At 35.0% G+C, this 14,769-nt stretch overlaps 8 protein-coding genes across 9 annotated transcripts; 5 read left to right on the top strand and 3 right to left on the bottom strand.

Moving 5' to 3' along the window:
• Position 1: 1 nt before the first annotated feature.
• On the bottom strand, positions 2–1,034 carry LOC100641965 (UPF0568 protein C14orf166 homolog). Its single transcript, XM_003384607.3, has 2 exons — positions 995–1,034; positions 2–941 (listed from the first exon to the last, which is right to left on the bottom strand). The coding sequence occupies exon 2, from the start codon at positions 928–930 to the stop codon at positions 139–141; it is 792 nt and encodes a 263-aa protein (XP_003384655.2). The 5' UTR covers positions 931–941; positions 995–1,034; the 3' UTR covers positions 2–138.
• A 21-nt stretch (positions 1,035–1,055) lies between these two features.
• Positions 1,056–3,052, top strand: LOC100634388 (DNA-directed RNA polymerase II subunit RPB3-like). The gene is made up of 12 exons (XM_003384547.3): positions 1,056–1,181; positions 1,225–1,274; positions 1,331–1,399; positions 1,459–1,511; positions 1,565–1,693; positions 2,043–2,094; positions 2,143–2,174; positions 2,231–2,260; positions 2,316–2,422; positions 2,467–2,498; positions 2,545–2,606; positions 2,782–3,052. The coding sequence occupies exons 1-12, from the start codon at positions 1,096–1,098 to the stop codon at positions 2,902–2,904; spliced, it is 825 nt and encodes a 274-aa protein (XP_003384595.1). The 5' UTR covers positions 1,056–1,095; the 3' UTR covers positions 2,905–3,052.
• A 402-nt stretch (positions 3,053–3,454) lies between these two features.
• LOC109580494 (uncharacterized) lies at positions 3,455–4,449 on the top strand. Of its 2 annotated transcripts, none has more exons than XM_019993740.1 (6): positions 3,455–3,620; positions 3,669–3,697; positions 3,743–3,812; positions 3,856–3,932; positions 3,983–4,156; positions 4,205–4,449. In XM_019993740.1, exons 1-6 carry the CDS (start codon positions 3,614–3,616, stop codon positions 4,355–4,357), a joined length of 510 nt encoding a protein of 169 aa, XP_019849299.1. In that variant the 5' UTR covers positions 3,455–3,613; the 3' UTR covers positions 4,358–4,449. The 2 variants fall into 2 exon arrangements, with proteins under 2 accessions (XP_019849299.1, XP_019849298.1); XM_019993739.1 differs by having other exon boundaries at positions 3,456–3,620; positions 3,853–3,932.
• Positions 4,450–4,593: 144 nt separating this feature from the next.
• Positions 4,594–5,373, bottom strand: LOC100634265 (ubiquitin-conjugating enzyme E2 T-like). The gene is made up of 3 exons (XM_003384546.3): positions 5,177–5,373; positions 4,990–5,129; positions 4,594–4,941 (listed from the first exon to the last, which is right to left on the bottom strand). Exons 1-3 carry the CDS (start codon positions 5,350–5,352, stop codon positions 4,697–4,699), a joined length of 561 nt encoding a protein of 186 aa, XP_003384594.1. The 5' UTR covers positions 5,353–5,373; the 3' UTR covers positions 4,594–4,696.
• A 36-nt stretch (positions 5,374–5,409) lies between these two features.
• On the top strand, positions 5,410–6,987 carry LOC100641839 (protein IMPACT-like; the record flags this gene model as incomplete). Its single annotated transcript, XM_019993735.1, has 11 exons — positions 5,410–5,491; positions 5,535–5,666; positions 5,785–5,837; positions 5,885–5,947; positions 6,011–6,072; positions 6,112–6,356; positions 6,401–6,474; positions 6,516–6,600; positions 6,645–6,685; positions 6,791–6,905; positions 6,958–6,987. Coding segments are annotated over exons 1-11 (918 nt in total), but the record flags the coding sequence as incomplete, so codon positions are not given.
• Positions 6,988–7,053: 66 nt separating this feature from the next.
• Positions 7,054–8,464, top strand: LOC100641713 (uncharacterized). The gene is made up of 8 exons (XM_019993776.1): positions 7,054–7,324; positions 7,403–7,502; positions 7,556–7,630; positions 7,680–7,747; positions 7,804–7,876; positions 8,000–8,128; positions 8,179–8,241; positions 8,289–8,464. Exons 1-8 carry the CDS (start codon positions 7,128–7,130, stop codon positions 8,316–8,318), a joined length of 735 nt encoding a protein of 244 aa, XP_019849335.1. The 5' UTR covers positions 7,054–7,127; the 3' UTR covers positions 8,319–8,464.
• A 76-nt stretch (positions 8,465–8,540) lies between these two features.
• On the top strand, positions 8,541–13,607 carry LOC100641586 (zinc finger CCCH domain-containing protein 3-like). The gene is made up of 16 exons (XM_019993775.1): positions 8,541–8,690; positions 8,756–8,861; positions 9,259–9,753; positions 10,657–10,746; positions 10,842–10,963; positions 11,036–11,121; positions 11,206–11,249; positions 11,344–11,623; positions 11,675–11,780; positions 11,978–12,068; positions 12,356–12,453; positions 12,501–12,567; positions 12,633–12,702; positions 12,746–12,877; positions 13,007–13,343; positions 13,401–13,607. Exons 1-16 carry the CDS (start codon positions 8,636–8,638, stop codon positions 13,421–13,423), a joined length of 2,202 nt encoding a protein of 733 aa, XP_019849334.1. The 5' UTR covers positions 8,541–8,635; the 3' UTR covers positions 13,424–13,607.
• Positions 13,608–13,952: 345 nt separating this feature from the next.
• LOC109580493 (lysosomal-trafficking regulator-like) lies at positions 13,953–14,763 on the bottom strand. Its single transcript, XM_019993738.1, has 4 exons — positions 14,657–14,763; positions 14,448–14,607; positions 14,325–14,399; positions 13,953–14,263 (listed from the first exon to the last, which is right to left on the bottom strand). Exons 2-4 carry the CDS (start codon positions 14,546–14,548, stop codon positions 14,065–14,067), a joined length of 375 nt encoding a protein of 124 aa, XP_019849297.1. The 5' UTR covers positions 14,549–14,607; positions 14,657–14,763; the 3' UTR covers positions 13,953–14,064.
• Positions 14,764–14,769: the final 6 nt, after the last annotated feature.

Raw genomic sequence — 14,769 nt, 5'->3', positions numbered from 1 at the left:
ATAGAATTCAAAATAATTTATTAGGTACTAATTAAATCATCATGTCATTGAACATATTAATAATAAAAATCAGGATTCACATAGTACACTGTTAGTTAATACAAAGAACTGTCGGCTAATCATGTCCTTTGTCACTCCTCATCTCCCTACTTTGCCAAGAGATGAATCAGTTTTAGGATCAGCTGTGATATTTTGTATAGCGACTATCAGTTCGTTAATCTTTGTCTGGAGCTCTCTCAGCTCTCTAATGTGGAGCAATCTCAGAACCTTTGCAGCCTCTCCAAGTACTGGATCCCCCAAATCGAACCCACACTGCTTAGGACTGATGTCGTGATGAGTTGGCTTCCTAGAAGAAGGAGAACTGCCCTTGTCTGCTTCATCTTTTGCTCTCTTAAGTGCCTCCTCTGAGAGCTTCTCTTCAATCACTAGACGGCATGCAGCCAGGAGTACAGTAGGATCCACGTGTGATGTTATTTGAAGTATTTTTGCAAGAGCTTCAACGCCTCTCTTAAGAACTGGATCAGATGAACTGATGTTGAGGGCGGCATTGGGCAACGCTCCATTGGGTTTCTTGTTATCACGACGGCAAAGTCCGGAGCAAAGACTTTTGTGAGATTTTGAAACGTCTGTAAATTCACACCTCACAGCTTCATCAATTAACCAGTGAAGACAAGGTGTGGGGGCGGAGTCAAAAGAAAACGGACACTGCATGTCAGTCAAATACTTTTCAAAAACCTTATTCCAATTATCGCCCGTCTCATCGCGAAGAGGTGTCCTTTCATCGATTGTGTAGTGACGAATCTTTTGATCTTCCAGCCAGATCACCAGGGACTTAAGTTGGGCGTGGTCAGTAAACGATGCCGATGGACTGTGATAGTCCAGACAGGTCAGTTTCCTTTGAAGAGGAGTAACTAATGAAGTGATGTCCATCAATATATAACCTGAAAATAATTTATCATCATTCATTGCAATTAAGGAATGTGAGAGAACTCACTTTTTGCTGCTTAAAAATTATTAATAAACTGGTCGGTGTGGTTTCAATAACTGGATTTAATAACTTAAATTAATAAGTTTGTGGGTGTGTCTAAAAGTAAAATGCCTTATGCCAAAAATCCTTTGGTAAAAGTTTCTGAAATAACTGACGAGAATGTCAAATTCATCATCGAAAGAACTGACCTGAGGTTAGCCTATTGCAACGTAAATATACTCTTTCCTTCTCTCCAGTATGGCCAATGCATTAAGACGAATATTTATTGCAGAAGTTCCAACATTAGGTAACTTAATGTTTATTATTTAAGAACATTATTATTTGCTCTCTCTCTCTCTCTAGCTATTGATTGGATTCATTTAATTGCTAATTCAACTGTTCTTCATGATGAGTTTATTGCTCACCGAATTGGTAAGTGACTAAAGGGTTAAATATTCTAATGATTAATTAATGGATAATTAAAATTTTAGGACTGGTACCACTTACTAGTGATGGAACAGTCGATAAAATGCAGTATTCAAGAGTATGTATGATCCTAACACTAATAATGTCTTCATTCTCTCATTTCTTTACTAGGAATGTACTTGTAATGATTTTTGTCCAATGTGTGCCATAGAGTATACACTTGATGTAAAGTGTAATGATGAAAGCACTAGAGCTGTTACCACACGTGACCTTTTGTCTTCAAATCAATCAGTTATACCAGTACGTATCTGATGTACACGTACATGTACTTATAGTTCTAGTAATACTGTGCCCACACAGGCTAATGTACATGTACATGCATGCATTTAGCAAATTTTGAACAACTTCAAAAATTCATAAAAATTCCAAATTTGATTGGAATCAGCTCAAACTTTCTACACAACATAAGAACATGTATATGTATCAGGAAAAATTATAAAATTGAAGAATTCTCTCCTTTTTATTTTTGGTCAAATTTGGACAAAGTCCCTGTACTATAGTACAGGGACTTTGGCCCGATTTTTGAGCAATTTTAAAAATTCACTAATTTTCATTGGAATTGGTTTTATCCTTTCTTACTACAATGTAGGTAACTTCAATGGTTAGAGAAAGTGACACATCAGATTATGGCTTAACTGATGGTGAGTATAATTTATCTGAACTCTTCTGTTTATTTATAATTATTTTAGATATTTTAATAGTTAAACTTAGGAAAGGGCAAGTCAGCTATTATACTATAAGTTATATTTGTTTTATGATATTATTATTATTATTTAGGAATTGAAACTGAAAGCTTATGCAACAAAAGTAAGTAATAATCAACTAGTCTAGCTAATGATTGCTAATTATGTTTTTAATGAAGGGATTTGGTAAAGAACATGCTAAATGGAGCCCAGCAGCTGGTATATCATTTGAATATGATCCTGATAACGCATTAAGACACACTACTTATCCTAAACCAGAGGAATGGTTAGTCGATCCGGACTCATTACTATACTTCCTTCTTTCCCCAGGCCTAAGAGTGAATACAGTGAAATTGATGAATGTAAGAACATTAATAATAATGATAGTAGTTTTATGCACACCATTAGCTCAACCAGAAGCTCCTTTTGACTTCAAGAGTAAACCAAGCAAATTTTTCTTCAATGTTGAAGTGAGTGAGTATATTATTAAAAGAGAGAGACATTGGATAATTTTTGCTGAGACTGCTTGTTCTTTTAGTATCCTTCTAATAACAGTCCATTTGAGGCATTGTATTAGCATTTTTGTTTGTATTAATATAAATATATATTTAACTGCCACTTAATGTTCTTTTTCTCTTCTTTTAGTCATCTGGATCGTTACGAGCAGAGACCATTATCATGTCAGGATTGAATGTACTCAAGCAAAAGTTAAGTGATCTACAAATTCAATTGCAGCAACAAACTGCTGAAGAAGCACTTGCTATATGATGGCCTGCCTGATTTAAACTGAAACTTACCTCACACATTTCACAACATTTCATAAGAATAACTTACTTACAACCACACTTACATGAAGCTAATAACATGAGACTTGTTATGTATTGCATTGGAAATCAATATTACTTGATTCATGTGACAGAGCTAAAACTTGATGCAAGTAACTTGATCTACTGTTTCTTCCTGTAGTAAATTACGTTGCTTAATACTATAATAGCAACATCATAATGATGCTGGCCTATATAGTTATGGTACTCATCATAGTATAAATGCGTGCAAATGTGCACATTTATACAACTGTTGTGGGTGTAACTTCAATCATCTTTTGTATAAATAAGATTGTACACTTAGTTTGTTATTCTATTTGCACAACTTAATAACTTGAGAAAGCCCAAGTGACTTAATGTCTTTTAAATCGACAGTTGACACGTGTGCAAATCTGTACATTGATACAACTACATAGTAACACTTTCACGCATAGTAACATTTTCATTCTAATAGCTGAACCTACTGAACTTCACAGGTAAGTACTGACTCAGTACATTTTAGATTAGTGATAATATTAAATCATAGTACTTTGACCTGATCCTAGGACTACCTGGAAACAATGTGTGGGTGTAGCTTCAATTATTTTTTCTATAAATAAGATTGTGCAAATAGACCTATTCATTACAGTCCCAGTAACTTATATAGTAACCCCATGGATTGTAAGTAGACTATAAATTATAGTATTATTTTTATTGTGTATTTTACAGCAGAACTTCTCACAACTGAAAACTCAGAGGTATGTTGCAAATGATGATGATTATTATGAAATTAATATTAACAGCAAGAGAAATCCTCACCTCAACCAGATCAGCCTCCAGAGCACCAGCCACCACAAAAAACTCAAACAGAAGGTAAAGAGCTTAAAAGCACAGCATTTCATTGCAGTCCTAGTAGGAACAGATACTACAACATCAAAAGATCCACCTTCACCACAATATAGGGATGAAAAAATTGGCACCAATCAAGACTCAGTAAAAATGATATAGCTAGCATGTTAATGTATATTATCTAACATTTATAGGAGCCTACAGTTATTATTGCTACACAACCAGGACCAACAGTCATTAATGCAAGGATTGAAAAGTCTGGTGACTACTACTTGACATTGTCAATAATATTGACTGTCATATGTTGCTGCTGTGGCATTTGGGACTCTCTTTTCTGCACTATACCAGCAATATTCTTTGCATCTGCTGTGAGTAAATTTAATAGTCTACAAGTTCTTATTAGCTTTGCATCATAGGCTCGTGATGCAGAGTCCCGTGGTGAATATGACAAAGCCATTTCAAGAGGAAGAGTTGCTTTCTTTCTTAACATAGCTGCTTGCGTCTGGTGGCTGATTACAGTCATCATTATTGTAATTGCAGCTGTTACTAGTGCCCTAACAAATAATTAGTAACTTGATTTGAGACAACATTAACCTGATAAATAAAGTATTATAACATTTATATTATTTTGTTATTGATAATTATAGTTTGTTTTAATGTACAATTACAATATATATATCGCACAACTGCACTTTCTTTGTAGATTTGAGTATTATGCATGCATACTCTGCTCTGTCCAGGTGTACAGTTACTGTCATGTGTGTAATCTACAGTAAAAATCAGTGTTATTTAGAGTTTGCAGTTCTCAAGTATCCAAATAATAATCCAATATCATCAATATGCTAAATGAATCAGTGATTGATTACTTAAGTGATAAAATACAAAAAAGTTATTATTGAATAGTGTAATCATACATCATCAAATTTAGCAGTTTTACTTGCTGAAGTTTCATTATCGTCCTCTTCAGCTTTGCGCTTCTTTCCACCTTTTCCTTTATCCCTCTCGACGACATCTTCAGTAGCATATTTCAGTACCCACTGCCGAGCCGTCTCTAAAAACTTTAATCTATCAAACTTGTACTCTTTAGAAATACTGGCCATTAGCCCATCGTCAGGATTAGGTTCTGATAATAGTAACTGTATTGATGCTAACACTACAAAGGAAACAGGTCAATGTACTCTACGAGTGTGTCTGTTTATACCTGATGACATATTCTGAGCTGGTTTCCACGAGCCTTGTGGTGGCATTTTAAGAATATCAAGACAAATGCGTCCCATGTCATCAATGTTTGGATGATATATTTTTGTTTGGAATAAGATGTGAGGAGGCTCAAACGGATATCTAACAATACCAATGATAACAATCAATCAAGCACTTCTCTATAATACCTTTCTGGTAATTCTATCTTAAGCTTAAACATGCCCCCTTTATAGGGTGTGTCAGCTCCGCCTACTAAAGTTGCTTCCCATTCATTGAGTTGATCATCCTTTGGCCAGCAGGCTACTCCATGAGGTGGATCCTTTGTAAGCATCTGCAATTCTTTCTTTAGCCTGGCTTTATTCATATCTTTTAAGACAATAGACCTGACCTAAAAATCAAACCAAACGGAAAATAGTCGAAATACCCCAGGATACTTTCTCTGTATACTTTAAACATGTGCTCTTATAGGCGTGGTAGTATAAAACATGGCAGAACAGACCAAGGTATTTTCTCTCTTAGTTTCTCATTTTTACATTATTTTTGTAGTTAGAGGAGATAGAGTCATTGCAGGCAATATATGGCAGCGATTTTCAGTTGACTAGTGATGATTCTTTTACCATAAATGTCAAGTCTGTTAACTCTACCAGTGATAGCAATCAAGACATTCTGGAAATGCAAGTAATATATATATATATATATATATACTCTAATCAATTATAATCATAAAATGGTGTGTTGATTAACTTCTAAAATATACATGCTAATTAGTTCATGAATGAAAGTGTCTGTCCTCTAGATAATGCTGCCAGTTGATTATCCTTTACATTCTCCTCCAACCTTCTGTATCAAGTAATCAATGATTGTGCAGCTTTTACTATTATTCATACAATTGATAGATGTGCTTTATTGAGTGACACAGAGCAAAGAGAGTTAGCAGAACTGCTGAACAATTCATTCAAGTTAGTTAGTGTCAGTAATTAGTGTACTTACATTGGGCACACACTCATACTTGTTATATATAGTATTGGTGAAGTTGTAATATACCAGTGGGTTGAACTAGCTAGAGAGTATCTTGACAATAAAAGTATCTTATTAATAGTAAAAATGTGAATTTTCTTTGCAGTAGTAGAGCAAGAAAAGCAAAAATGTACTACTACTGTATTAAAGGACAGCAATAGAACTCAGTTTGAACTTGATCCTTCTCCTTTAGAAGTTGTAGCATCAAAAGAAAAGACTAAGGAGCTCCCTCTCTCATCCTCTCCTGAGCTTTCTCTTTCAAATGCTCCTGCTTTGTTTCATGGTGAACCATTAACTGATCGAAAGAGTACCTTTCAAGCTCATCTTGCTGAAGTACACTCACTGGATGAAGTAAAGACAATAATTGATAAATTTTTGTGACTACTATATGACAGGTCAGATTAGCTGTTAGTAAACTTAAAGAAAATAGAAAAATTGAAGTAGCAACACATAACATACTTGCATACAGGTACTAGTAATAGTAATGATTATTGTTAACGATATTATTAGGTTTCTAAGAGATGGCGTTCAAATACAAGATTGCGATGATGATGGAGAGAATGCAGCTGGGAGTAGATTATTACACTTACTACAAGTACTTGCATAAAATAATACATAAATATTCTGAACCTTATATAGATAACAGATTCACAGAATGTTCTAGTTGTAGTTTCAAGATGGTAAGTTTGGTTCCATCGCAGCTAAAGCACACTAGTCTTAGATAATTGCACTAATTCATGGAATTTTAAAGTGCATTATATTAGCAATGCAAAATTATTTTGTAGGTATGGTGGTATACAATTGGGTCCTGACAGATTCAAGCACATTAATAATGTCGCAAGAACGTTATTGCAAACGTCTGGGCTGATAGTAACGCAGCAGCAAGAAGACAGCAAACAAGTAATGAATAATAAATTCATCAATAAACTTTATTTGTACTTGACTACTGTAGAGAAAGACTAAAAATAAAGATAAAAGGAAAAGAAATTAATATACATGTTTAATTATTATATATTTTTTACAATAATTACAAATTTACAATTTAATTACAACCCTCCTCCACCTATCATGTTATGTTTTATGCATAAGCATTAATCTCCTGATTCTGCTCTACGTCCCACTATGAACTGCGGATTTTCTCTTTGTCTGTCTTCTCGTTCCTCCTTGCTCTCCACTTTATCTCTACGAAGAGGAGACTTCATGCCTATAGAGGAGAATGAAGTATATGAATTTAAGATGCACACCAACTTCACGTTTGAAGAGCTGCCAAACTGGATAAAAGAAGGGGAAAAGAAAGCAACAAGGAGACCAATCTCAAGGTAGTAGATGCTGTATTAAATTCAAAACCTGTTAGATCCACATAGTTATTAGTAATTTCTTAAATCATTTAAATGTAGAAACATTAATGCTTTTCTTAACTCTGGAAGGGGAGGTATGATTTTCCTTGGTATTAATGATGACGGCTTCATTATAGGCATCAATATGTCTGAATCTCAAGTGAGAGAGTGACGGAGGATGACAGGTCAAACTTTAATTTTATTTATGTATAGAAAGAGCATTTAAGAGTTGCACTGGAAGATGTGCTTAGCAGGTACACCCCACCAGTCCCTCTATCTCTTTATCAAGTACAGCAATCATCATCATCATCATCGTTGTTATTATTTAATTTATTAGTTGACATTCCTTCCTGTGCTTGTACCTGATGGTCAAAAGGCTGCACACACTACCAATCCAATACAAAGGTAGACTTATTATATTAAAGTGCATGTTAAATTATAACTTTAAAATTAATTTTTAGTGATTTTAAGCCTCATCTTGTAAGGACTAATAGACCATGCTGGTGTTCAATACTACGCTTGAAAAGGGAAGATGTAATAATCATAATTCTTTATACATGCATGTTCATTGCTTGTAAAGTCAACATGTAGTAACATGTTAACAACTCATGTCTCAGTCTAGTCCTCTCAATATATTCGCTTCTTTTTCTATTCCAGAGGGAGAGAATCCCTTTATATGTAGCACAGATAACCGTCAAACCAGTTGTGAAGATAAAGATAGTTAGACAGCTGTACCTCAATGAAGAGGACAAGTGCTTTATAAGGAGATCAGCCTCAGTCCATGCTGTATGTTGCCATTATGTATAATTGAGCACACATCACATCAATCTTTTTAGTGTTCAGTCAGTGACATTATTAGAAGAACAAAAGAGGAAGTGGCTGAATATTATCTTAAGAAAGTATGTGCGAGAGAAGAAGAGTGGTTTCAGTGTCATTTCTTATTTAGGAAGCCATTAGTCTTTCAAGCACTCTTTGAAGCATTTTTTTGTGTCTGAGTCAAGCATACAGCAATGATCAACTCATTCAACTGCAGTGTATATTAATGTTTAGTTTGTAGAGTTTATACATTCACTGAGTTCATTTATTTTATAGCACTTTAGCACAGGATTCTGCAAACAGTAATTGACCGCATTAGATTTATATAGGTCTAGCCTAATTCTAATTATTCGGGTACCATTTTTACCTAGAATAATTTTGAACTATACAATTCAAAGTCAAACAGCAGAGCAGTCTCTCTTCTTCGTTCCTCATTCTTTGCGCCTTTGGGCCTGTGTCTCGTGTAGAGAGCTGAGTATGGATACCAGGTCGCAAGAATCCAAACTGAGGAACGAGATACAATATCTCACTCGTGAGATTCAGCCAACACTATCAATGTTTATGATCCCTCACTCTTCTCTTCACACGCACTCACAGGTCTTATTGCTGCACACAAAGCTATCAAATCACTGCAGACACCAGACGAGGCACCAGCAGCTAAAGTCGTTGAGAACAATGTAGCCAAGACCATGTACAGGAACAAGTAAGATTGAACTTGATTCATAGTAGCAGTATTTTTGATGGTAGTGCTATCGCAATAATTAGTAGTTCTTATTTATTATAAGGTATTGATGATTGTATAAATCATTTTAATATTAAATATATTATTATTGGTGTTGAGAAATGAGAATCCTAACAGGATGAATGTGAATTGTTAACTCCTACATGTAAGCCACAGCCTAACCTCAACACTCAACCACACGTACACATCATCCATTGACAGATATTATTAAAATTTGATTTCACACATGAGTGACTACAAATTTTAATGCTATATTGAAAATATTTTAATTATTTTAGCGCTAAATATGTACACGTAAATAATATTTGGTCTATTATGCAGATCTTTTATATGTAGATCTTTTATATATATTATGTAGATCAGTAGCAGCTCCATCATGGACTTATCCCGGTAGCATTAGCTCTCACTTTCCTCTCTCACTGACAGCCAGTAACAGCAAAAAGAGCTCTCTTGTCTTCCTTTCTTCTAGACCTCGTCTCTCTTCCTCCTCCTCCTCCTCCTCCTCCTCATTTCCTTTGTCTCCAGGGAAACAAACCCCAACAAGACAAGGACTGAATGATAGCGTCCAATCAATGGAGACTAGTCTAATTGAAGGCACTTCACCTCTGCTGCCATCAGTAGCCAAGAAAGACCCAGAGAGGATTGTTATCATATCACAAAGAAGAGGAGAGAAGGACAACAAGACAGAGAGTGTACTAAAAGGTGTGTCACCTCCCCAGTTGCCCTCAGAAACTAATAGAGAGCCACAAAGGACTGTCATCATGTCAGGACTAAAGGCAGGAAACAAGAGACTGATAGGAGAGAGAGACAAGACAGAGAGAGTGTATGGAGGAGGAAAATTGAAGAAAATGAAGTAAGATTAATTTACTTTTTATGTGAATATACACCCGGTTTCCCACAAAGCATGCTAAGTGAGCCAAACAGCATGAGCTTCATGAGCTGACAAGCACTACAATACAGTACATGGCATTTTGGGCAACTTTAAAAATTCATAAAAAATCTAGATTTGCTTGGAATCAGCTCAAAGTTGATACACAATATAAGAACAAGTATATGTATCAAAAAAAATTATAAAAATGAAGAATTTTTTACTTTTCATTTTTGACGAAATTTGACCAAAATCCCTGTACTATAGTACAGGGATTTTGGCCCAATTTTTGAGTAACTTGAAAAATTCTTTAAAAATCCAAATTTGATCGGAATCAGCTCAAACTTTCTACACAACATAAGAACATGTATATGTACCAGAAAAAATTATAAAAATGACAAATTCTCTCCTAGCCATTTTGACGAAATACCCTGTACTATAGTCCAGGCCCTTTGATCTGATTATTGAGCAACTTGACAATCTACTCTGCATGAGCATTATGCCAAACTCCTGTGGGAAACCCTGTATATATACATGTACATTGTACATTGTTGAGTAGTGTCTGCCTTATTATGTACATAAGTATTGGATTCCATTGGTAAAATGATCTCACCGTTTGTTGTATAACATTATCAATCATTTACTAGCTAATTGAATAACGAGAGACTGTGACACATGTACATATACAGGCATGCAGTATGCAACGAATGTGAATTTATCATCTACTAATGTGAATGTACAGTGTACAATCCCTGCCCTAAATTTTATGCCCATTTTATAGCCTTCATACTTACATGTAGTAAAGTCCAGTACTTGTATATTCCCTATCATTTATTACAGTATGTGTCTTTAATAATGGATTATTGTATAGTGATGATGTGTTTTTAGGTTGGCAGGTGATTTGTTATCATCCCCTGGTAGCACACAGAGACGTGTTGTCTGTGATAATAATAATAAACAGTTTAAAAATACCAAAAGGTACAGTACAGAGCAGGTGGTAAAGCGTAAGATATGTGACCCTCCCAAAGTGTGAATCATAAGCTTTATGGGATGCTGTTCTATTTCCTTTGCAGACAGCAGCTCAGAAAACCAGACACTTCTAAGCTAAAATGGACCAGGAAGGATGATGCAATGTTATCCGATGGTGTTACAAAAACAACCAAAGCAACACGATCCATTCCTATACCATCAATATGTAATGATATTAATACTAGTGTTATTATTATTATTATTATTATTATTATTATTATTATTATTATTATTATAGTGAGTCGTAAGAGGAGAAGATCCAGCAGTAGTGGTGGTAATGGATCCTTTAACAAGTCACCATTTATTATTAAAAGATACCAATTGGTAAGAAGAGATGCAATATGCTGTATGCATGTGTGAAAAGATTAAAAAAGGAATATAATATATAATTATTCTATTCATTTTCAGCTAAGAGTCACATCAGCAACTGCTAGTAACAGCTTTTCCCAAAGGTCAGTCACTCAAGAATTGGTTCTTGACTTCATCATCATGATTCTAAAAATAGCTTTCTTTTAATAGTAACAATTATGTCATTCCTATTTGTAGGCGACTACACTTCATTACTAAGCAGTCATCCCATTCACCAATCCACAGCTCGCGTTCTAAAAAACAGCGTCTCTCCTCTTCTGCTTTAGCTTCTCCTTTTACCAAAAGGAAGAGCGTTCACAGAGTGTGGGCTCCCAATGGAGGAAAGAAGAGAAGAGCCCGTCCATCAGGTCTTGAAGTAAAGACAAGACAGGGTAACAAGCAATGGCTGTCGGCCGAACTAATCAAGGAAAAGAAAAAAGAGAAATCAAAACCGCAGCAACAAACTAAAATGCAACAAGTTAGAATTTTATAATACATTTATTTTAAATGCAAATTGTATATATAATAGGTTACTTGTGTTACTCCAAGGAGAGCCAAGAGAAAAGTTCAAGTTTCCATTAAAGGGAATTCATATTTAATGTCAAAGAATGGGAAATCAATGAGAAGATTATCAAGTGAGTGTACATGATGAAATTATAATCTTTTAAGCTCTAAGTGTCTGAAAAGTGTTGATTTATAATCTTTTAATCTGAAAATGTTGTATGAGTTTATTGCCCAAAAGTGGCTGAGAAGTCAACCCCATACTGATGCTCTTATAATGTTAAAAGTTTGAGCCAAAATCACTCTCCTTTCTTTTCTTTCTCTTGTACAGCTTCACGTAAGAATGCCAAAGGTATTCCTAATAGTAAAATACCGCACAGACCTCTTTCCAGATCAACTACACTCAAACTGAAGAGAGCCAAGTACATAACTGTATTATTATTATTATTAAGTTAATAGTGTGTGAGGCTAAGCTGTGGTTTGTGTGTGTGTGTGTGTGTGTGTGTGTGTGTGTGTGTGTGTGTGTGTGTGTGTGTGTGTGTGTGTGTGTGTGTGTGTGTGTGTGTGTGTGTGTGTGTGTGTGTGTGTGTGTGTGTGTGTGTGTGCAATGTGTGTCTTTTATGTATTTTGTCTACAGTGTGTCACTGTGTATGTCTACAGTGTTAGCATGTTGACAAATATTACGAAATTGGTTTCCGTTTCTTTTTAGTCATGTTGTACAAAAGAATGTGAACAGAGTTTGGTCTGCGAAGAGGAATGGCCCTCATATCCTTCGCTCCCAGTACTGTCTCTATTACAACAGATTCGGTTTGTCTTGACTTTGCTTTTAGTCATACTAATGATATTTGGTACAGGGAGGTGTAACCGTGGGGATCAGTGTCAGTACATTCATGATCCTAAGAGGATTGCTATATGCAGCAAGTAATTTTAATTGTTACATTATGTATAAGAATACTGTGTTATTAATATGTACTGTATTTCTCTAGATTTTTAAGAGGTAAATGTGAAAACATTGATGGCTCATGTCCTTTTTCTCACAACATTTCAAAGGAGAAAGTAAATGCTAAAAATAGTATCCTAGTTAAATTGTTTCTAATAGATGCCCGTTTGTTCTTTCTTCCTTCGTGGCGTGTGTACTCGTGATAATTGTCCATATCTTCATGTTAGCGTAGGCCCTAATGCTGAGCTCTGTATGGACTTTATAAAAGGATATTGTCCACTTGGAGAAGATGTGAGCATATGAATGAATGAATGAATTGAATGAATAATTCGTATTGTATATAATCATATTATCACAGTCTACTGTATGTGATTGAAAAACCTAAATCAGTTTAATGTCTCTATCTTACTTCTTACTTAGTGCAAGAAGCAACATACACTGACTTGTCCAGACTACTCAAGAACTGGAACCTGTCCAAGAGGTAAGAGACACTGTCCATTGAAGCACTGGAGGAATCCATTGAAGCAATACCAAACAAACCCGAACACAACGACCACCACTACACTCAGTACTACTCCCACCAGTAGCACTAGTTCTACTACTGGTGGGGTACCTGCTGTAAAGGAGCCTTATCCTTTAAGAAGATTAAGATTAAGGAACCAAAGGGCTCAGTCCTCCTCCTCTTCTTCATCTTGTACCTCTCCAACAATCATCACTCCATATCAACTGGATTTTTTACCATTAGATACCAGTAAAGGTATACTCAGATAATGATAATTATTAAATACTGTTAATTGTATGTCTCCTTTTGTAGTTCCAGAATTTATTGCTCTATGAAATGAATCAGAACAACAAAAACATTATTTATTATATTATTGTCATTCAATTCAGTCTTAAACCTACAACCAACCAAAAGCTACAGTCGGATTTTAATTTGTGCTATAATGATAATGTACTATTTATTTTATTCATTAAGTTAAAGTTTAGGGAGACTGTTGGTCAATTTTTAAACCAGTCAACTGAAAATTAATTAGTGCTGCAAAAATTACAAGCTAGTTTTTGACACCTTGTTTACACCTCGAGGTGTGAACAAGAACAGGAAGTTGCAAAATTTAATGAATTTTTTTACTCATATTTTATTTCAATAAAAGAGCCACTTAAATTGCTAATAACAATACAGATGCAGATATCAGAGTAATTGAGTAATTTACTCTATTATCTATGCTTTGTTGCATGTTAAAATAAATTAATATCATTTTTAGTAATATTATAGATCATTTTATTATTAACAATAAAGAGAAAAAATAATTTAAAGTGATTTTTTTCACATTTACATACACACAAAGAATAGAACAGCTCAGAATTACAAATTAAAACCTGTGTCATAATACAGTAAAGAAGAGGGAAAAAATTAATAACAATAATAATAATTTATTTTTGGTGAAAAGACATAGAATTTAAGATCCACTCAAAAACAATTAAAAGTATTTTAATACGGAAGTGGTTGACTGAGCTGCCTTGTCTGACAGCTGAGGTGAGTGATGCAAAGTGTTTGGAGGTGGTACCAGAACGTAATCACCAGTCTCTTCATCTCCAGTCTCTGGCTTGACCCATGTAACCACTTGCTGATTGCTATAACCAGCATAGAGTTTAGTGGAACAAGAACTGACTGCCAAACTGTGTGAGAGAGAGAAAGTGAGGATTGATTAATGATTAACTAATTTCAAGATATTCTCACCTCAATACTGGGTTACACTCCTCAGTAGGACAAGACAGCTCACAAACCTCTGATAAATCCCAAGAGCTCCAGAACCTACATGTACCATCACACAATCAAGCATAGTTAGAATACACTCCTCACATTATTTTTCCATTGGCTAGCCCTCCAATGATGACATTAACATGGACTCCTTCAGGTGCTGAAGTGTAGCAAAGAGAGAGGATCTGTGTAGCGCTTCTCATAGTCTTGACAAGTCTACCATTAATGGTCCACAAATTAAGAACACAACATGCTTGAGAACCTAAAGAATAATACGTACAAATATAATTTTAAAAGCCTTAGATCTATACTCTCATCTTCTTCTTTCTTTGCTTTGCATAAAACTGCTATATCCCCCAGTGTTGAACTAACTGCAACTATACTGACTGGGCCTTCATGTGGACCCAATGTATTAACATAGCAG

This window comes from Amphimedon queenslandica, unplaced genomic scaffold (assembly GCF_000090795.2).
Source record: "Amphimedon queenslandica unplaced genomic scaffold, v1.1 AMPQUscaffold_13489, whole genome shotgun sequence".
In the NCBI taxonomy this organism is placed as follows: domain Eukaryota; kingdom Metazoa; phylum Porifera; class Demospongiae; order Haplosclerida; family Niphatidae; genus Amphimedon; species Amphimedon queenslandica.
The sequence above is the reverse complement of the archived record's forward strand: the minus strand, read 5'-3'. Positions and strand labels throughout refer to the sequence as shown.